This window comes from Aptenodytes forsteri, unplaced genomic scaffold (assembly GCF_000699145.1).
Source record: "Aptenodytes forsteri isolate BGI_AS27 unplaced genomic scaffold, ASM69914v1 Scaffold82, whole genome shotgun sequence".
Taxonomy (NCBI): domain Eukaryota; kingdom Metazoa; phylum Chordata; class Aves; order Sphenisciformes; family Spheniscidae; genus Aptenodytes; species Aptenodytes forsteri.
Genome location: NW_008795490.1, coordinates 10,506,086 through 10,529,549, shown reverse-complemented (window position 1 = coordinate 10,529,549; position 23,464 = coordinate 10,506,086). Strand labels below are relative to the sequence as shown.

At 37.0% G+C, this 23,464-nt stretch overlaps 1 protein-coding gene across 1 annotated transcript in view; it reads right to left on the bottom strand.

Moving 5' to 3' along the window:
- Positions 1–898: 898 nt before the first annotated feature.
- The window catches only part of HBS1L (HBS1 like translational GTPase), a 71,318-nt gene continuing 48,752 nt past the window's right edge, over positions 899–23,464 (bottom strand). The window contains exons 6-18 of the mRNA XM_009281580.1: positions 19,462–19,718; positions 18,819–18,984; positions 16,420–16,537; positions 13,619–13,765; positions 12,856–12,930; positions 11,942–12,059; positions 11,684–11,752; positions 8,337–8,441; positions 6,217–6,307; positions 4,453–4,561; positions 3,733–3,833; positions 2,673–2,817; positions 899–1,550 (exon numbers count right to left, since the gene is read on the bottom strand). Coding sequence (XP_009279855.1) covers positions 1,539–1,550; positions 2,673–2,817; positions 3,733–3,833; positions 4,453–4,561; positions 6,217–6,307; positions 8,337–8,441; positions 11,684–11,752; positions 11,942–12,059; positions 12,856–12,930; positions 13,619–13,765; positions 16,420–16,537; positions 18,819–18,984; positions 19,462–19,718 — 1,513 coding nt within the window. The 3' untranslated portion in view covers positions 899–1,538. The remainder of the gene's footprint in view (positions 1,551–2,672; positions 2,818–3,732; positions 3,834–4,452; positions 4,562–6,216; positions 6,308–8,336; positions 8,442–11,683; positions 11,753–11,941; positions 12,060–12,855; positions 12,931–13,618; positions 13,766–16,419; positions 16,538–18,818; positions 18,985–19,461; positions 19,719–23,464) is intronic.

Here is a 23,464-nt window from a genome sequence, read left to right as displayed (position 1 = left end):
TGGACTATAAAAAGACATAACAAATAGTGCTAATTCATAAGCTTCAGTTTTGGCAATAACAGTTTTCAGATATTTCAGATTAATAAGATTTTACAAAAGTCATTTCCACATAAAGCATTGCTGATACTTTTACAAACGTGCACGCAGTCAACAGTACAATTTATCTATGTGGTCAAGTGCAGGTACCTGCTGAATTGGGGCTAAAGCATGTAGTACAAAAAAAGTTACCTACCAAAAAAGGCACGTGGGAAGAGTAGGTATGAACTGCACATGACTTTGAACTAAATAACGCTCATAGGCTTTTTGTGTTCTTCACTACACAGAGCACAGCTTTACTTCGGTTAACCCCAGTGACTGACGCTCTGGACCGAGTACTTTCGTGCCTTCCCCACACTACCAACTATGGTCAAAGTAGAGTTGTCTCCACCCCACACTCGCGTACGGGTCCTGAAATACCTCAGCTCCTCTCACACTTCCTACTGAAAAAAAAAAATCTTCCAAGCTGTAGTAAAGTGTGTCTGTCCTGAGCTTATGCTAGAGGTGGCAGAAGGACCCTCTTTTCAGTTGGGAGGTTTCGCCTGCCCTGTTACTGAAAAGCAGGAAGGAGTTACAGGCTTGAGTAAGCACAACAATCTGGCTTTAGCATACATGCCAAGATTAAACTGCCAGCTTTTGTTCAAAAGAGCGCTAAGTCTGGATGGAAGAGATGTGTATGCGCAGTAGCTGCACTGAGTAACGTGAGAAAAACTGAAATTATTTCCACAGAACGACAAGACGCATGCCAGTTTCGCATTTTAACTCATAAGTTTACTCTGAAACTTCTGAGTTATGGAAAGTAAAGAATGATTTAACACAATTTAGAAGTGTTTAAACAACAGAAGATGAGGGAGACAAAGTATGCTCAGACAAAGTTATTTTATTATTCTTACAGTTTAAAAAATAAAATTAACCAATGTTGGCACAGCTTCCACTACACAGCAAAGGAAAACTTTTCTTAAATAAATTTTGGGACAGGGAAAACAATCCCAGGATAATACTACATGCCATTCTCTTGAAACCAAAGTAAATAGTTCTTTCCTTCCCCTGAATATGCATTCAACTCAAACCTAAAAATATATTAGACCAATAAAGTTACTTTACTGAATTAATGTGCAGCAAAAAAGCAAATCAAAGAAAATATGTAAACAATTTTATGTCTGGAAGTAAGGAGTTTGTTTCATGATGATTCATCATCTTTTTCTCTAATTCAACTTTCTAAGATTTTTCCATCAAGCTCTCTAAGGGCTAAATTCCACATGGAGAAACACATGAGATTCTTGAGATCGAGAAGTGCAATATTAGCAGTTCCTTGTCAGTTGGCATCTTGTTCTGCAGTGGGAGAGACTGATGAAGGGCTCCCCAGACGTCTCACACGATTTAACTCATTATCTCCCCAATTAATTGCACTTGTTCCTTCAACTGAAGTAACTGGATTCTTAAACAGAAGTTTGGATATCTGATTGCATTTTGGTTGGACGGTGGAAGTTCTGGCACCACTGTCATTCTTTAATCTAAAAATATCAGCAAATAGAAAAAAAACCCTATGGTGAAAAATGAAGTACTAAATGTAAAACGATCACGGCTTTTTTCAACATGATATAGTTAGCTGTGGAAAAAAATAATTCCTTTTGCTCTGAAGTTCTCTGGAACAAGGTCACAAGCACTAAAATAGTAATTCCCAAATAACAGTCAAAGATATATTTAGTCCCCAATTCTACAAACATCGGGCATCATAGATCTAAATAGGACCCCATTCACTTCAAGTTAAATTTAGTGAAAAATGGGTGCAAGATTAAAGCCCTAATTCTGGATCCTACTTAAGACCAGACAGACTGATAAGAGCATTAAAGCTCCATAAGGCCCAGAGCCTCTGACAAACCTAGCACGCCATTCCTACACACACACACACACACAAAAGCCAGAAATTCTCACGCTCTAGTTCCAAGTTTTGACGTTCAGTGACCCAGCTTTAAGTCTCAGTACCAGAACTTGGTTAATGTGACTGAATTACTCTCCCTCAGGCCTAGAATTAGAACTTAAATTCTAATCCAAAAATCATAGCAAGGTTTTTTAAAGTGACAGATAGAGGGACATTCATATTTTTTGCTCCTAATAGAAGGCAAAACATTTATACTTAGCCCCACAGCCTTTGCTTCCTCTCACTTACTCAGAATTAGAAAATGTCTATAGGCATCGGTAAGAATCAAATGTACAATTGTCTGTAATGCTAACAGAAAAAGATCTGAGACCCAAACTAGCCACAGTAAAAATGGCCAACACTTCTTATTTACAAACTACTTTCAGTATATTTATACAGACAATTAGATTTCAGAAAGACTGATGTATGTTAAAGTAGTGAAGGGTTATTTTGTAATAATAACCCTCGAGAGGGGGGGAAAAATGCACAACATTCAAAAATTCTGAATAGAGTAATTTTCGCTCCTAATAAATTGAACAGAACCACGACAAGTTTTCCTCACATCTTGCTCGAGCACTGTCTCTTTTTCAGCAGAATAAATTCACTTTTTAGGCCAAAGGGTGTAAAACAGGGCTTAACCATAAAAACTAAATGCTATGTGAAAGTTAACACTGTTCCTTTACGGTATAGGAAGTCTGTTACAAAAATGCCATACCTCTGTGACAACTCCTGCAGCAATAGTGGAACCACTGTAGCGTAACATAAACCTCCCAAGCTCTTTAAAATCTTTATACAACTCTAGAGCAACAGGTCTTTGAGTTTGTAGTTCTATTAAAGCATTCTGTCCTTTAGTCAAGAACCTGCAGGTAATTAAGCAGAAAACTCTATTATAAATATATGCATGCATAAATGAAAAAGAGAACAGTGAATAAATGGAAAAAAAAATCAACTTAAAAAGCCAAAAGTATAATGATCAAGCTTGATTTCAAGTACAGCCCAAGCCACCAGACTGAAAACTCATTTGCTTGGAGCATATCTTTCAAAAAGGCATCTGAGTTTTCTTTAAAAACTTCTAGAGAAGAGCTTCCATCACAACATTTAGCAAATTGTTTTGAAGTTAATTATCTCATTAATACCTGTTTTTTTCATGTCTAGTAGAAATCAAGTCTCGTTTCAAACCCAACGACTAAAGAGCCAATTCATTGCTCTGTAGAAGTCATGATTTTTCTTCCCATTACCTTTCAGCAACAGTTTCAGCCATGCAATTTCTGGAAAAGGATTATTCTGATAACATTGTATGTATCAAATAGCATTTCTACCCAAACACAGCTTTATATAGAGGGATGTTCCCATAGTTTAACTTGTATGGAAAGACTACCTAAATCTCTTTTTCTCTGACCCACTGTCTAGTTGAGTTTATTTTAGACAGTAACCCATCTCCAAAATTATACCAAGGATCCCATGCTATTACAGGAAGAAAAGAGATAATGTAAAAAAACAAAAACAAAACCAATCCTTTAAGTGCGGGGCTGGTGATCTAGGATTCACTCCCAATTCTGCAAGCAACCGTAGGCAAGTAATTTTACTCCTCAGGTACTCAGCATTTATCAAGTGAGCAAGAGGTTTTTCACTTTGTAAAGCACTCTGAAATCTAAACATGAAACCAACTAATATAAACACATTATTGCTTCACAATAGAACCTGCTTAATATACCGTATATTAATCAAAAATCAGCTCATTGCTTGAGTGATTATTAACTATTCAAAACACTTACTTAGGTTTTTTCTTTGTCACTTCACCAGTGCTTTTGTGCAGGACACTCAACAGTCTTCTAATAGTAGCAGGTTCACTTACGGTTTGATAGTGTAAAAGCACCTAAAAATATTTTTTTCAGTTATTAAACATTCTACAGTCATCAGAAATCAGAGGTGTTAATACTTGAAAACATCAACTTCTTTTAAGACTGATTTTTTTAAACAAATGCTTATAAAACTTCTCCCACAGGAGTCTCTGCCTTACATTCAGAAACTGTTCCTAGTTCCTAAACTTTGTGATCTCTACAGATATGACACAAAGGTCATGTATTAATTCATCATAAATACATTTTTCATCCTTAAGTGTTTTGCTTTTGCCACTTCAGTGCAGTTCTGTAGCATGAACTGATGTTTTATTTATTTGAAAAGGTATCTTACAACTAAGTGCCTCATTATACTCCTACAAGGCGTGAGCTTTCTAAAGGACAGCCTAGCCTGACTGTGGTGGAACTCATGTTCTCTGAAATGGTTCAGCTATGTATTAAAAGCCAGCAAGAATATGCATAAGCTGCCACAATAGCCCCTTACGTCCTCTTCAAATTACAGCAGAATCTGTTTCCTCTGGAGAGACAGAACCACTTCTGGACACTAAATGCCTCTCATATTCAGAGGGATCAAACATGGAGAGGAAAAGCCCTGAGCAACCTGTAATGAACAGAGGAACTTTCACAGAGACTTACAGGAAATCCTTTAGTGATTGGAACCTCAATATTGAAGATGAGAACCCGAGCTCTGAAACGAGTGCAAACTTTAATGGGTTCCTTGGGATCACAAAATACACAGCCAACACTACAAGAGAGGAGAACAAAAGAAACTGATACATATCTTGACATAGAAATGTTAATCACTGCACTGGAAAAAGATAAATATGTAAGACAAGCAAAGCAAAGACAACACCACTTTGTTGTGTGTGTGTATATATATATATAAAAAATATATAATATAACCGGGGTGTGGGGGTGTGTGTGTGTAAATCGGGAACACTGTATTAAAGCCTGTAACGAAATTAATTCCTAGACAATATCTACAGTATTTTGTGGGTATGCATGAAGAGGTCTGTCTAGTTCAGTGAACAATTACGTCCATTGCTAATCAGTTTCTAAAAATGTCACTGCTTCCTGTGCGTAGGTACTTTGAAGAATTAGACTTTCATTCAGAGATTAATTGTTCCAGATCAATAGCATAAAATACTGCAGGGTGCCCGAAATTGCAGTGCTGCTCCCTGTAACTCAACTATTTTGTGGACAAAGGAACATCGTGATCAGGACTCTCAAAATTTAAGCTTTCAGCAGCATTCATTTCCAAAAAACTCTACGTGGAGTCACAAGAAAGCTGCTGCTCGTTACAAGTGAATAAGGTAGACTAGACACAGCTTTTTCACAGTGGCTAGTTTTAGCCATCTAAAATGAAAGGAAAATTAATCCCACCCAGAAAAACATGACTGAAGAGAAAAACCAGCATGATTAAACGTATACATTAGATGTAATCAAATTCCATCAATATCAAGAGGACTTAAAAGCTTCGTACCTTTTCTTGACAAATCTAACATATCTCCAGAAGATGAATGACATCAAGGTAACGAATTGACTCAAGCCTTCATTCAACAAGTAGAACAAGACTTCCTCCGTCCCATTTACCACAGAGAATCACACCCCATTATGAAATGGCAATACAGAAAAGCCTGTACTTTTCCCTTAAAAGCAGAGCATAAATTTGCAAAACTATCAATGCAAGGAGTTCTTCAAACAGTAGCTTGAAAGCTTACCGTCTGAAGTCCAACTGGAACGTAAAAAAGCTGAACAAATTATGGATCCAATTTTCTAGCCTGAACAACAACTGTCACTTACATAAGAGCTTGAAGCTAACACTTAGCATGAAACCTATAGACTGAAATAGACACAAAGGGATTAGCTGCATCTCACTGAATGTATCAGACCCCCCAAAAAAGGGTCAGCAAAACATTTACCAAAACAAATGTTACAAGCAGCTACATGTGTTGAAGAAACAGTTTCTATCAATTCCACTCGTCCAGATTTACTTACTGGTACGCAATTGCAGTTGTTTGGATGTGTTTTGTTAGAATGATTTATGATTCAATAAGCTCTTAAAAAAAAAAACGTTTTATTTAGCAATAAGGATTTACTTAATTCAGCAATTAAAATGTCCAAGGACAAGTCTTAAGGAAAAAGGCTTTGAAGGTCACCAGTGTCAGCACTAGGGCGAAGTATGAAAACTAACAGTATTCTTCTGAGGTTGCCGTTGTACGTGTAGCAGATGTTTCCAACGTTTGTACATGCAAGCCAGGTGATATGCATCACTTTGGTTTTAAATATCCTGGTAGCCACATCATTCTTCAAGTAAACCGCTGATTGTTAAGTGTAATAGTTATAAAGCTTTTCATTAAAAACAAACCGTTACTTAGACTGAAACCCAGTTTTGCTCACTTGATTTTGATGATATCCATGCCGGTCAAAGTGAGACTAACGTGATCTCCTGCTGCAGCCCAATCAACTGGTTCATCATGCAGTATGATTCCTGGAAATGAGTAAGAACAGAACCTCACAGTGAAGTACCTAGGTTCTGAGCTACAAACAAACAGCTCTGTTTGGGCCATTTGTGCTTCATCAACCATTACTCATCAATTTTCAGTATGAATGGGTTGAGAGTAAAAGCTTTTTAACTGAGAAGACTGAGGAAGCTTTTTTTTCCCCTTGGTGAGGACTCACTAGTCTCTCACCCCACCCTGCACAATAACATGGCTTTATTTAAGCCAGAGGAGGGGACCTGGCACTTGTCACACAGCGCAGATGACGCAGTCCTGAAAATGCCGTAGTACTAACATCTCCGTATCTGCCCCACCCATCCTTTGAGGCACACGCACACCCTAGACCGCATCTTTCATATACTTTAATGGTACTATGTCAACTTTCATTTACCTTAAGTGGGTTTGCTGACTCTTTCATAAAAAAAGCGTAACTGATGCGTTTCGTTCACAACATCGCGTCTATTAGAAAGCATCTTTAAAAGTAATTTTATTCTGATTTTGATGTATTTTAATCGCTTTAAAAGACAACCTGGCTGGTGGGTGAGGATAAAACTAACTGCTCCTGACTTAACATTCTGAGGTTTCTGGTGGACACCAAGAAGGAAAGAAAAAAAAACCCACTTTTTATAAATACTGCGTACATTTATAGGATCTAGTTCTATTTTGCCACAGATTGTATTTATTGATTTGCAAATCTGTTCCCAAAACCACTTGTCAAAATCATGCCAGAAAGCGTCATTCAACTACAAGCATGTTAAGTACTGTTTTTTAAGCAGTGTTGATAATTATTTCACGTATACATGTCATTCTCACAGAGTAAGTGAAACTCAGCCTCTTGAAATGAAAAACTGGAATCCTCATGTGCACACTACCTTCAGTAAATATTCTATGATAAATTATCTCTTCTTTACATTAAATATAAATAATACATGCTTAATGAACTAATACCCCCAACCTTCACCTGCATTTCAGCCATATGAGAGGCAGTACAAAAGAAAAATCATAGAATTGTACCATTGGGGATACTCAGACAAAATACATCTTTTTCCATGCTACTTCCTCCACTCCCAAAACAGAGGGGTGACTACAGTGCTCTGATACCCATGTTCATCCACGTTATTGTAACATTCCTGTGCACGCGAACAATGTGCATACAACCGTATAAACAGGCACATTGAAGAGCTTCCCAAATTAGCACTGAACGAGCTGGTTCTGGAATAGAACAGGACAGTCGAACCAACACATTGCTGAATTCAGGCTAAACGGTTAGATACAGAAACCTATTCATTTATTCTGAGGGCTTAATTTTTTACTCATTGGTCAATGGAGGAAAATCGTAATTTTATCTTTCTGTTTGCATATGAAACAAAAAACTCCGCAGTACAAAGACAGCAAGCTTAATCAGGAAACAGCTAAACATTTAATGTCTTGACTTAGCTATTCCTCTTTTCAGAAATCAAATGTATTGAAATTTAAATCCAATTTTCTTCTCTTTTGTAGTTGCTCAGGAGAATTATATCTTGAAAGTTTGTATATTATGAAAGGATCAGTGACAAATCTCATTAACATCAAACAGCAGACTTAATTCTCAAGCTTTTTCACATCTAATTCATAAGATTAATTTCTAAAGGTTGTTCAATATCCTCACACTTCCTAACAGCAGTAACACTCCACAGCAAAGCTGAATATTAATGATTCCTATACTACATATTTTTATAGACATTGCTGGAACTCAGATGTTTTTACAGGTTCTTCATAAAGCAGTGTCAAAAGTCATGAGGCTGTAACATTTGGAATATCTGATATGGTAAAAAAAGGTAAAAAAAAAAAACCATGCAAGATTTCACATACTCTTCATAGGCATATTTATACAGACACAGTCACATCTAAAGAAATTCGTTTTATGCTTTCACATTTTATGTTTGACAGTTAGTATCAGTTTGACAGTCTGTTACCATTTCAGTAACTGCTTCTAGCCCAGTATTGACCTGAAAGTAAACACGCTTCTGAAGACTGTACCTTTTGCAGTGCAAGTTTCATTGGGAGGCATTGCCAGAAGTCGTTCTCCAACTTGAATATAGCCTGCTTCTATTTTACCAGTCACACAAAATCCTGATCCTTGGTCTGTAATAAACACAGTAATAATTTTAAAAAACTTCATAATAAGGTCAATTTCCCATCACAAGTTAGCCCTTCAGCAATGCATAGATAAGTTTTTAATATAACAAAGACAGGGTTTTTTTCCCTCCAGTAGAGTGTTCAGTACTTGCAAGTTAGCCAGCTGTGCATCATAATGAAAATGAAACATTAAATTCAAAACCTCTAGATCTTATGTTTTTCAGAACTAAAGGAGAAATATTGTTCTTTAAACAAATGTAGGTACATGAAGAAATATTTTTTTAGTTTTTCAATATTAGTTTAAGCCACTTAATTTCTAACAATTTTATTTAATTCAGCACTTTCTCACTACAATTAGATAGAAAAACATACCACAGACCTCTCAAAAATTCTCACACATACAGGTGCAAATTCCTATGCCATTTACTGTTTAACTGAGTCAGAATCCTACATGCTTTGCCTACATATTACTTTTACTCCTGGAAAGTTAAAGATTGATTTAGTCCCATTTAATATGAGGAGCTATTATAATTGTGGATGACTTAAGTATTTCTGAATAAAAGATCTGCAAAGTTTTCCTTCTTCAATGTCCTAATACTCTGTTCATTATTTGAATGTCACTTATTTTCAATACATGTGCTACATGTGCACATTTATGCACATACACCTTAAGAAACGCCTCATCTCTTTAGCATGTGTTTGCAGGTGTGTTTAAAAAGAATCCTCTGAAGTGATTCTACGATGACATTTTCAATATCCATACAAACAACAAATATACCTTTTGCTGAACATCAGAATTCAGTGATAAGCAAGCATCTTAGTATTTTGTGTGTCACATTAGATTAAAAACTTAATTTAAAGCTGAATTCAAAAGAGCAAATTGACCTCAAATCCTGAGGTCACATACTACCAACTTGCTCTTTTGCGTTCATCACCGTTATTGATGAATGCTTCCATCTATCTAGCTGGAAAAATATTACCAGTATACCTGCAGGCTAATTTTCCTCTATTCATTCCAGCAAATGAGATAAATGCAGTCAATTAACAGATGACATCGGATGTCAAAAGAACAGAAAACCGGGGAAGCAGATACTTGCTAGAAAAAGAATCCCCAAGTCATGGTACAAATACCACCTTAATACGGTACAAAAAAGAACCTGAAACTGGCTCTGCAAGCACTTGCAGGCACCCAGAAACACGAACTGGTTCCAGGTTCCCAACCTCTCCCAAGCACAATCAAGAACCATTTCTTTTTTTTTTTTTTCTACATCATCACCAGCTCTGGCTTGGTAAACCAGTGTGGTGTTTGAAGCTTCGTCCTCTCCCATGCTGATTGCTTCCTGCAAAGTGTCAAGTTCCTTCAGCTCCCCATGAAATCAATGCAAGTACAAAATGGACAGTGGGGGACAGAATCAGGGCATAAAAAATGGCCTGATTTCTGTGTATCGTGGTACTCAGGTTCTGCCAGAACATGTTCTTCGTCCTCAGGATTTGGCTGCTGGACAAGGCTTTTCTAAAGTCAGATCAAGTCATACCCTAGACAGCATCATAATATGGTAAGTGGGGACTGATGCAGCGGTGAAGGAATTTCCAGGGACCTCTTGGATCAGGAGATAGTTTGCCTGGAGAGAATATTAGGAGGGGTATGGAGGACAACAGCTAAAATCAGGCTCAGGTAGATGAATCATATGTGTGGGTAACCTTAATAAAAAAAGGGGTTTTCCAAACTACGTAAGAATACACTCAACACTCTCACTTTTAACACACTTCTATGGACAGCTCCTCCTGAGCATGCACAGGCACTGGAATAGAGCTGAGAACAACTGTTGCTTCATGTACTCGTACCTGCAGCTACTTCCTCTGGTGGCATCCAAGTTAATTAAGTTTTGAGATCACAAGGTAAGAAAAAAATAGCCTAAAAAACACCTAAAAGGCCACATTTAGTGATAAACCCTGTATATGTAAATTGAGTTCCTTCCAAAGCCATTATTTTTTTTGCATACTTTAGCAAAAAAATCAGACTTTTCCACAGAACAGATTTAGTCAAAATTGCTCATTTTGTGAAACTTAGCTCAACACAAAAATTATTATTGCAACAAAAAAGTTCTGATAATATTTTGAAAGATCTCAATCAATAATCCTAACACACTTTCCCACAGCTCACAAAATTAGAAAAAATAAATAAATACAGTGACGGCCTAGATGACAAAACTAGTGGTAACACACTAGGGTAAATTCTCACGCAAGGTTTCAATACTCATCGTTATGGCTTCAGTACCTTAAGTCAGCTAACTCAGGGCATGTACAGCATCTAGTGCTTTCTCAAAGACACACATGAAAATTGCACAAAACTGATTTTTCCAATTACAATCAATATTTTGATCTGGTTTGTTTGTACTTCCCCTATAAAGACCCTATATATAAAGTAAAATTTCTTTTAAAATATGAATTTCAATAAAATATTTACATTTCAAATCATGCTGTCATTTAGTTTGCAACATTTCTCAAGGGACCTACGGAACATTTCAAATGGGATGAGTGTTACAAACCTTATTTCTTCTAAATTACCTGTAAATGTAAATGCATTTAACTGAAAAAAATACCAAGTTTACCAGGAAAACCTTAAGGGCTCAAGGAAGTCTATTTTCTCCAGACAATGGGAGTAAGAACTGGTTATAGTTTCTTGCTGTCCGTATCTCTATTAGTGCTAGGGAATAGCTAGCTGCCTTTCATTAAATCCTCAGCTGGTTATTACAGTCTCACCACCACCTTCTTTTTCCAACTCACCCCCCCAGATTTTTATAGGAAAATGAAGGAATTTATCATTATTTACAGCTACAACAATGAAAATAAAAGGAAGAAGTCAAACTTTTTTAAAATCTAGGATTGGAAGGTAAAAGAGCCTACAGTCACCCTCGTAAAAAGTTCGAGAAACATTCATTTAGGCAACAAGAACCAATTTGGGAAAGAGAAACTCCCAAATTCTGTCCCACAGAACCATCAACTCATTACATAGCCAATTAGCTGGTCATGCAGATGTTCCTCCTCAATTTCTTTTCCAGTGTGTTTCTCCATCAGCGGTACTATCTAAAATTTGACGAAGAACAGTGCTTGAAAACTTACTTTTCCTGTTCAAGACTACTGATACACATAAAGCTCCTACTTTAAGTCTTATTTTTACATCATTTTTCAACACTTGTGTTAAATATCGGTGAAATGATGGTGAAAATATTATAAAAACAACCAACCTTTAAAAACATCAGCAACACACAACCTAAATGGTTTATCCACTGATCTCTGTGGTGGCTTGAAAGAATCTGCAAATAAATTGATAAGACCTTTTAGAATTTCTGTATTCAATAACTCTCTCAACAACTTCTCACTTAGGGGTAAATCAACGATATTGCATTCCAAAGACTTTGTCCCACATTTCCCCCAAAAATAAAAGATTTTACATACACAGGACTAAGATATATTAGTTTTTAAATGAGGAAAATCGCGCTCACCAATTTGCTCTAACAAACACTTTCCTTTATACCACTGTGTGAGGTCACTTGACTGACCCCTTGTGACCAGATTTTCACCACCAAGGCCACTCGTTGGGATATAAGCCACATCTGATTCCTAATTAAGAAAACAACCAGAAGTTAAGCATACATTAATAACAGGATCTTCTAGCAGAAGCAAGAGGTGCATTTTTTCAATGTTACGCATCTAAGCTATAAAAGAACAGTTGGCACGTTTGTATTTCCCCTGGAGAAGGCAGATTACTCGGTGGATCCATTTCTTTTTTGTTTACCTCTTGCCTGATCACAGTGCTCCAACAAAGAGTTGGAGATATTTAAACATGATGATAGCAACATTAACAACTAGAAACTGAGTTCAGGTAACAAACTCCAGTTCCATATCTGACAGGCAAAACTTCGTTTTGAATTGCTGGTTAATGCATAGGGATTTCAGGAAGGCTGCAGCCAGCCCAAATGGATAGTAGTTGGAACTGAGGAAACATGAGAAGAACAGTCAAGAATCGCAAATGCAGAGTGTTCTTATGAGTTCATAATCCACACTGACACCTGCTCTGGTATAAAACTCTCTACTGTCATTCATGTAATCCCTGAACATTAAGATAGGTCATCCTTCGTCTGTTCTGCTTTGTAGACAACCCCAAGAAACTACAAATTAGGCGAGCACCCCAAAGATTCAACGGATCTCAACAAAGATGATGACAGAAAGAGTATTAAAGAACTGACTAACCTTATCCAAGGCTCAATGTACATCCTACCAATAAGAAAAGGAATCTGCTATACTATGTGCACATAGTAGTAGCAGGAAAGTGACATAAAATAACCTGACTGTAAGAAAAGCTCATGCTACCCAAATGCCTGAACAAAGAAACAAAGACCTCAGAAATTTACATTACCTTAAAGCCAGCTTGTTTAAGAAATTGGCCGAGCTTACTTGTAATTTCCTGAAATCTTTCCTGTTGCCAATTGACCTAGAATAGAAAACAGATTATGATAACAAAATTGTAGATTTTTAACCATGACTCGAACATAGAGCTGCATGTCATCAACTCTGTAGTACCAGCAGGTGTTCTTCACACACAGCACCCAATGAATTTATAAATATGAGATTTCCAGATGGATTCATAGTTGAATACATAAAAGCATACACATTAACAATTACTGATAGCAAACAACACACCACTTAACTTGCAAGCCCCTTTAGTTTGATTTGTCCTTGAAGAGCACCCTTGTTGTTTTTTTTAAGTTTACACAAAATGCAGGTTCAGCAAGAATATATACAACACAGTAATAATCTAAAACACAACTAGTAATATTTAACACACCTTACAGGTTTAAATAAAGCTCCTGGGGTCTTGACCTGAACGACCACCAAGATGCCCTTGCAGATGCCACTCGGTTAACTGCTTATGTGAGATTTTCACAAGTACAAGAGGGACCCCTACTCATTTTAGTACCAAAACAATTCTTCTGTGTGCTTTGAAAATATACCCATAAATAAAAAGAAAAGTATTATAAAGTCTAAACACAAGAGACAGAGATGAGTATCAAAGAAAGAAACAATACTTTATCATTAGTTTCACAATATTGATCCTTAAACTTAGGGTTCACAATCCTAGATGGAAGCTCTTCAATTAAATGAAAAAATTAAACATGTACCTGGTCCATTTTATTGACTGCAACAGCTAGCTGTGTCACTCCAAGAGAGCGCACTAATAATCCATGTTCTCGAGTTTGTCCACCTGTCTCAAATCCTGCTTCAAACTCTCCTCTGCTAGCATCCACAACCAAAATAGCCACATCAGCCTAGATTAAAAAAAAAATACAATCAAAAGTGGTTAAGAGGTGGAAAGAATCTGGGTAAATATGTCAATCAGCAACATTTCACACAAAATGTACTTTACACGGGAGGAATCCTGATGTGCTTCAAATGTAATTGAAACTGCTCAGTCCTATCTGTCATGCCCACTTCGGTGAGATATTATGGCATTATGTCATCTCATGTCATAAACCACCATTTTCTGTTAAACACAAGCCAACTCTTGGTTTTGGGAACCTGTCCTCTTCAAACTACCCCCTATGGATGTGCTGCACAGATCTCAACTGAACAAAAGCAGCCCCGTGCTCCAGAAGCTTAAGAACAGGTATGAGCACAATGTCCAGTTCTCCCTGCCTCAGTCTGGACACCTTCACAGCGAGAAGCTGCAAAAATTACAGATAAGTCACCTCACTATACAACTGGGACAACCGGTAGACTGCATGTTGGATGTGGATGCTTCACAGTCCACTCAACACACTGGAGCATGCCAAAATCACAAGGTGGAAAAGATGAAGCAGCCTATTTTATCATCTAGGCAAACTCTCTGCCACAGCATTAAGAGCATACAGGTATCACAGAGTCTACAGCACTGCACAAAGGTCACCATGTAAGCACAGAGAAAAACCACAGATTTTGCTATTAGCCTTAAATGCTGCTAATATTTCTTCTACTCTTCCTGCTTTGGTAAGTAACAGCCAGTTAGACCATCATCACGTACCAAGCAATGGCAACAGATGTGAACAATAAAGGTACTGCTGTCAAGAGGCAGATGTAAGACAATTTCATAGGACTCATGAGATGGACATAATGGAAAGAGAGAGGAGAAAAAGTGGTACTTTCTCCCTTTCCTTACATGCTTATGCTTCAGGATGCCAGGAGAAGGAACAGAGACAGCACACTGTCCTGGCTCTGAATTCCCCTCGCCTTGTCCTAGGCGTGAAATCCCCACAGCTCATACAGAGACAGTGCAAGTGCGAGAACTGGGAAAGGACGAGGGATGAATTTCCCGACAGCTCTCAGCCTCAGAAGTGCACTGCGGTGAACTTCTCCCTCAAGAAAAGGACACCCTGTATTTTCTAAATTATAAAAAACGTACCTCGGGACTTACGTGAATTAACCATATGTATCAAAGGCCAGATCCTGGCCCTGATAAGGCTGATTTGCATTTTGCATAAAGGCAGTTGGGGATTCACCTCCTAACAGAATTCTCCACAATAAAAAGGCATCAGAGCCATTTCCACATTTGCTTTCTTCCACCCATTGCTTCAGCGCTGAGCCTACTCTAATAGGCAACAGAAACTTGCAAAGTTTCAGTGATTCCTTAACAGGCTTCAGAATAGACCAGCCCCTCACCATTCTGAGAGCTGAGGGAACACAGAGCCACCAAGTCTTATTTGGCCAGCCCCATCTTCTGCTGAACTGATAAAACTGCTGGTGGATCTGCAAGTCTTCTCTTAACATTTCTGCCTGTATTACTTTTCCCCCAAAAGACAAACCAATTTAAATTAAAGTTGTAAAGAAAATGGCGTGCCTGAGTCAACATTTTCCACTGTTCTGAAACTAAAGATCCATTTCTAATTTTAAAACTCCTGAACTTCCTACAACATATGCTCCACAATATAGATGACTGTACAAGCTCTATACCGTAATTTGCAAACTTCTGACTATTCTGCAGCCTAACCACTGGGTCACAAGGTCTGAATTCTTACCCAGGCCCTGCTTCAGAGCTAGAGCAGAATACGGGGCAAACCAGTCTTCCTACAGTATAGTTCTCTATTTGTAAAATCATACTAACAGTACCCATCCTTACTGAGATCTTAAGATAAAACTCACATTTCAGGCTGTAATGACATGCACAAAGCAAAAACCTCTACACAGTAGCTTAGCTTTGGAAAAAAAAAAATCTTTGATTACACCTCTATTTTGGAGAATCAATTCTACTATTTAAAAAAGGGTGCCTTTAAGTGGAAAAAAATTCACACATTTTATGTCACGTAACCACATCTTATCCCCCCCCCCCGATTTATTATTTCCATAAATTAAATAACTAACCTATATGAGAAAGGTAAGCGCCATACTGAATTCAATGGGTAGCACCCAATACTTTTGACTTTACCTAAAGTAAGTGGCACGTAGTTTCTGCGAATATCCTACTGACAACACAGATGCATTCTGCATAAAGTTTATCATCTATGTTGTTTTCTCATCCCATATAAAATACATTACTAGATAGAAGAATGCCTTTTGTTTGACCTCTCCAAATCTTTTCTCTTTAAGCTCAAAACCACTTAAAAACTTTACCTCCAAGACTACTTTCACAGAACTTCTGGAGTAGACATATGCCACATTTGAATAGCTTTCAAAGCTCAACTCTGATTTTATCAAACTGCAACTCAGTATTCAAATTACTTCCCTAACAAAACTCTCCTCCAAAAAGTTAACATCCCAAAAAAAGAAAAGCAACTGCCTTTAAAGTTAAACAAACATATTCTTTAAGTTTAGAAAACTCATGAAAACCTCAAAGATATCTTAGCAACATCAATGATTCTATTTCATCTTAGATTTTAAAAGAAGAAAACCCATTTAAGAAAAAGTTATAAATAATAATGCTATTCGAAAAAGAGTTTTAGACCATCTCTACCTGTGCAGCTCCTGTGATCATATTTGGAATGAAGTCTTTGTGGCCTGGAGCATCCATCAGTGTAATTACTTTAGTCTTTGTCTCGAATTTGGTCATACCCACATCCATTGTCACTCCCCTTAAACAAAGCATACACGCAACGCACCATTAAAATTGCTTTGAAAGCTTCAAAGAGATATAAAGTAAGCTATTAAAAACACAATCACAAAATTATACACTTCATAGCTTTCATTTGATTTAGACTGCACTAAAAAATTGAAAGAAACCTGCTTGCTGGAAAAGCAGACCTCTAGCGCTGCCTTTCAGTAACTCTAGTCATGAAGAAACAAACACTCAGCATTCACAGTACTAACTCCATGCACCCATAGACTCTGTCCCAACAAGCACAGCGAGAACGTGAAAATTGTACTGCTTATTTAAATCATTACTAATCCTACTTTTAATACTTTGCTCTTCAGAAAAAGGCATCATAGAGTAACAGAAACACAGCCAAGAATAAAAAAAAATAGAAGGTATGGGACTATAGGAATACAGTTACACATTTGCAAAGATCCACATGCACAACTACTGATTATCATGGAGGGATCGCAGTGCTTTGACTCAGTTCCACACCTCACTACCAACCACAGGTTCTGCACAGCACATAGGATAGGATTCATCTGATCAAATGCAAACACCTGTCATGCACGTGTCTGTATCTGGGTTAGTCATCTGCATCTCCTTTTATAGACAATGAAGACAGACAGGCACTTTCAAGGGACAAAACTTCTCACATTAGCACAGATACTTAAAATATGCTACTTCCAATGACAAAAAAAAAAAACCAAAATAACCCCCCCAAAACCCCAAACATTTACAGATGGCTCCAGAAAGTTTTTCTTTAAAAATACAAAACTCAAAGTAAAGAGAAAACAGAACCAATCAAAAATACCAGTTCAGAAAACTCTTCCCTTAATAATTACAATTTATCTTCTGAAGAGAAGTCTGGTACCTAAATGCACAACTGTTGCATGCTAAAAAATCATAGACCAAGGGCTTTTAAGGCTCATGACAATTATTCCACAAACTTTACTTTCTGTTAACATTTTACTCTTTGCAGGCAATAAATACTTGTCTCTATTTCTGGTTTCACATGTTAATTACATCCTATCAAAGGTAGTTTGTATTAATAAAATAACATACTTAATATGGTGTTTAATTATTCTATTACAGATCTGTGAAAGGAATTGATCTTCAAAGTTTGTCCATTTTACACCCAGCTACATCTATGGGGATTAAGAGAAAGACCTTTCCCCCATCAGCTTTTCCTCTTTTACACCCTTAGACTATCATGTCATGACAACACTACCACTACAATATAATCAGCCTTAACTGACATACGGCTACTTTTAAAATTTGTGTTTGGTCACTTCGGGATTGTTCCCCCCCTTCCCCGTACCTGCACCCCCTCAACAGACACACCCCCCCCTCAGGTTTGTATGTGCACTTCGTAAAGGAAAGGACTCACATAGGCAAAAGTTTAGCTATATACAGGCACACTGCAAAAGTGTATCTGCCTTCAAAAACAAGAAGTTACACACTCGATAGGGACTGCCTTACTCCATGTTCTTCAGCATCAGTTTACATTGTGAAGGTTATCTTTCCAACCGGAAGAGTTTATATGCTATGAAACCATGGGTGACAAATGATTGTAAAAATATAAACACATAAGAAAATGCCTTTTTTTATTATTTTGTGAACACAGAATATCGTGTCTTTAGCTTCCTTTACAGTGTTCTTAAAAGCTCTTGCAGATTTTTTTTTTAAATTAGCTTCACTGCTTTCCCATTACATACTTTTTCAATGTGATAAAATTGAATTTTAAATTTTGTATTTCAAGTTAATTAAAGGCAGTTTATAAAGAATACAAATATAATTTAATTAATTTATAGATTTTATATTGAACGTAATGTAAGTCACATGTGATGAACTGACATTTCAGTGCTTAGTTTATAGTTCTGATACCCTTTCAAAGAAAAATTTAACCTAGAGCTTTCCCGTACAACGATAACCAAACTGAGAGAAATTTAGCAGCAATAAACCAGTAAGGCAGCTTTAAATTAACTAACTTGGCTACTAGAAGCATTCCCCATTGTAGTCCTACACTGCACTCCACAGCACAGAAATACGTGAAGAAATACTCAACTTCTCATTCACATTTCTTACAACCAAACGAGGATATTATTTTTTTCTTTTGATAAAATGTACTTATATAGACAAATATTTGCTAATAAGTATTGAGTAAATGTCTTTAAACATTTAGAATATTTCTACCAAAGCATTATTAGTTGATTGATATTTCCTAACAAATGCTGTTCTTTCAGGGAAAAAAGGTAATTCCCATTAAAAGATATTTCTACCTTTCTCTTTCTTCACCAGTTTCATCCAAGACCCATGCATAGGCAAACGAAGCTTTGCCAGCCTTCTTAGATTCCTGTTCGTATTTGTGCATAGTTCTTTTGTTCACATTTCCCAAAAGGTAGAGCAGATGACCCATTAAAGTACTTTTACCTGCATCAACATGTCCTATGGAAGGAAATAAATATTATATCAATTTTATTAATTTATGCATTTTAAATATAGTACAAGAAGAAATATACTAACACACATGAAAATCACATGCACTAATAATGCTTATGCAATCCATAGAATTCCACAATCCTGTTAACATAGAGATACAGAGAGACAGTTTATAGAAAGTCAGTTAGCATGACCGCCATACAGCACCTCCAAATTCATACTAAAAAGAACACACTGCATGAATGAAACCAAACCAAAGTACATTTTACTATACTGTCAAAAGGAAGCTAAGTCAACCTCACTGTCCTAGTCAAGGACATCTGAATGTACTCCCTCCAAAGAGTAACAGTCAAGCAGATACAACTGAAAATTTTATGAGATTTCCCTTCCCTAGAGAGAGGAGTTTTGCTTCTGTATTTCCAGATTCAATCAACACAGTTTTTAATCTCTGTGTTTGTCAAAACTGTAATTTAACAGTATTACCTATTACCACCAAATTAAGTAGTTGCTTTCCTCCTTGTCTCTTCTCCAACTCTGCTTTCACATTTATTTGTGGTTTTGTCTTGCTTGACTTCTTTACTGGAGTCGGCACTGTATTCTGCTCTTCTGAAACTTGCACTACTTGGGGTGAAAGAGTAGATTGTGAGACTGCCTCAAGTACCCCAGAAGCTACACTGGCATCTTCAGTTAACAGTCCTTTCTGAGGTGTGTTAGCATGGCCATTTTCTTCAGCAATCACACTAGGGGAAAAAAGAAAACACAAGGAATGCAAATGACAAAGAAGTTGTAGAAACATAGGAGAGAAATTGAGTTTTCCCTTTGCTATCACGTAAGCCCCAGACAAAGAGTATGTGATAAGCCCATTAAGGTAGAAGTGATAAGCAGCTGGATACAAACTGCACAGATACCAGCTCTGAACATCTTGTCTGAAAAGCACTATGTACAAAAGCAAGATAAGAAATAATCTTGTAAAATACATGAAACAGATAAACAAAAGCTTCCCACAGCCACTTCTTTTAACAGGGAGGGAAAGGACAGTTGTGCGGAACAACTACAGAGAGCTGGTCGCCTCTGAAGTAAGAGCCCAAGCCAACTTTGAAGCATCGATCCTAAACAGCTTCCACATACACTACAAGTATTGCAGCTGAACGTAGTGATGTTCTATTGCGAGAACAGCAATACAGCATAAAGAGCAGATACTAAGCATATCTGAGCTGCAATTTAAGGTGCAATGCTCCTATAGAGCCATAATAGATGAGTTAAATTTTCTCAGTATTGATAAATGTGTTTTATGCATAGAACAAGGCATCTAGGACTACGGAGATTTGGATTCCCCAGCTCCCCTTCTCTAACACCCTCTTCTCCCACAGATCACCATACTAATCCTAATAGTAAATAATCCTAAATATATTATTCTCTTCCACTCTTTCACTCTTTTTCTTCCTGATTTGTAAATGAGAATATTTTCCTAATTTACACAAGCGTTCTGAGAACATATAATATGATTCTTCACCTGGTATGGCGAAGATGACCACTAAAAACAAACACTAAGTAACATCTTCAAGAGAGCAAAACCTTTCTTACTGCCTGACACAGCTCCATGGTGAGGCATTAACGAAAGCAGCAAGACAGGAACAGGAGTGGTTATTACAGGTGTGACAACATTGTATCACAGCAAACTTCAATATACAAACCACTGACCATTACAGTATATTGAAAATACCTACAAAATACTGTATTTAAAACTTTATCCAAGGAGAAGAGGCTTCTTCCCCTGGAAAATTGGAAATCCTTTCCAATGCAGTACCACCATGGTGCGGGCTGCTTTCTATGGAACAGATTCATGCAGGCTCTCAGACTGAAGTGTCTCCACATCCAGTGTGAATTTTTCACTCTCCACTTTCTGTTTACATACCACAATTAACTTCCCAGTTTTCCTCTTTTCAACTTCCATAAACAAAATGACTGATTTTAGTACTTCAGAATCCCACATCGTGACATGTCTGCTTTTATTTGACATTACTTCTCATTTTCTGTCTGCGTAGGAGTATTTGCATTGTATTAGTCCCTTTCCATTACATGTATCTCGGGAAACAATATAGTTCAAGCATGTTAGTCTACTGAACAAAGCAGCTCAAGAGTTATGATCTAAAAAATTAAATCTAGGAAATGTTCAGACTGAACGCAAAATTAGCCTCTCATTATAGCACTGAGCAACTCGGGACATTTTATAGGTCTCCCTTTTTCCCCTCAGTTTCAGAACACACCTATGTAATCAGTATTCCAGCAGACTGATTGATTTTGACACCTTTTCCATAAGGCCCAAAGCCAAGTTTTTCCTCTCGACTGCGAGACCTTAAAGCAGAAATGTGACCACTCGTTTTTTTTTTTTTTTACTACAGTACAGAGATACACTTGATTCCCTAAATTCCAAAAATCAGTGGATCATCATTGCTTTAGATGTAGCTATGGAGCAAGGTGATTACACATGAACTATTTCACAGAAAAATAGTCACTACAGTTATTTGTGCTTTCTTTTACTGGAAAAGATTAGTGCATTTCTATAAGGCTGAACAGAAGGCTCTATTTTTTTAAAATTCCTTAAATAGTACATTAAGTTCAACTGAAAATCTACTTTGGAATAGCAGAACAATTATTTTCTCCAATGTCTCTTCAGGGACATTTTACTTCATAAAAATTGACTGAAAACAATCAAGTTGATAGAAGGCAATTATGCAGAGAATTGCGGTGACAAAGCTTTCTACACATTTTAATAACAAATTTAAAATCATCTGAATGATATAAAGTACACCAGATCATTTTTGCGTGAATCATGTATTGAGAGCCTCATATATTTACAATTAATTTGCATTAGACATCTTTCAGCAAGATGTCTCTCTTCCATCTTTTTCCCCTTTTTCAGATAAACTTCAGTTCAGTGCCAGCATAACATCTAGCACTTTCACAATTAAGTACTATGACTAGTGCCAATATGCAAAGGTCACACTGTAATGCAAATATGGTATTGGTATCAAATTTTCTTCCTTTAAATTCTCGTATTCGAAGTTCTGGAGAGAAGTAATTGTGTAAGAAGCCATATCAAAGCAGCGTTCACAGTTGGCAACAGTTTTCTCTTCTTTTCAATGTCTGCATTTCTTCCCAAACCAAGTTTTCAAAAATGAAAAAAAATTGAAAGGAAGATATTTAGATGAAGCTGCAAGTAATGTGACCCAAAACCATAACTCTCATGTTTTTCTATAGCTTTCCAAAATATATTCAAAGCCTGTCACATCAAGCCTATTAAAAGACAAAAATGTATTTTGAAAGACAGGTTATTTGTAAGCTTCTAAACTCTATTTTGTTTAGCTAGGTAATGATTTTTTTCCTAATCCCAGATGCTCAGATCTTTTTGCAGGCCAAAGCCTATGTCAGTAAGGATTCCAAAAAACAGGACAGATGCTGAGTGGTAGAATTTAAACTAATTACAGCACCTGAAAGAATCACGGTTATTGCCAGATAAAATAACTACTCTCTCAATTCTAAGTAGCTTTTATTGTGACTACCACTGCTTAAGGCTGCCAAATAGTTTTTATTTTGGGTGGTGCAAAGAAAAAGTGCTAGATACAAGTGCAATAGTGAGTGAAACATGACTCCAGCCATCATAACATTAAGCCTTGCTACTTTTTCAAGAATGCAATATTTGAACAGTCAGTACACTGCTCCATTTAGAGTTTTACAGGTTTCAGGTATCACCATGTTTTGGAAACCTGAACACAACCTGTGCCATGATAAACTGAGACCTGCCATTTCAGAGGAGAAACATCAGAATGGATAGAGTGTACTATCTACTTACAGAGCATCTCTGATGAGATAATTCAGCTTTTTGCTGACCAAAGTCGGGGAAAGGGAGAGTGAGTTTATTACTACGTACCTAAACAGGAAGATGGGCAGATGAAATGTACAATTCCAGTCCCATGGAAGTACATGAAGAGAGATGCAGCAATAAGACCCTGACAATTAGTTATTCGTCATGGCAACCAGATGAGTAGTTTACTTAAAGCTTGATAGCAGCTCAGAAAAGTGCTAAGGAGCTTCATCTCTAACAGTCAATGAAAAAATGAATGACATTGAAAATGCTTTTCAGTAAGCCTTTTCCACTGAGACTTTTCAAAATTACTGAAATTAAAATTTCTGTCAGAAGACAGAACATATAGGATAGCATACTAGTACCTAGTACGTCGCTAGTGCAGGCAGCTGAGGCTATAAACAAGTCGATTGCATTAGCAAGCATCTTCAGAAGCAAAGTTCCAACTCGGTCTGAGTTATGCTGAACCATCGTATCAAGAAAACAATTATATTTGGAGGAAGAGAACTTCCTAACCAATTGTTTGCGTCTTTGTATGAGAACTTGATGGAACTACCAAAAGCAGTCTCAGTTTGCCAACATCTGTGCCTGACTGCCACATCACTGCTAGCCACTCACTCA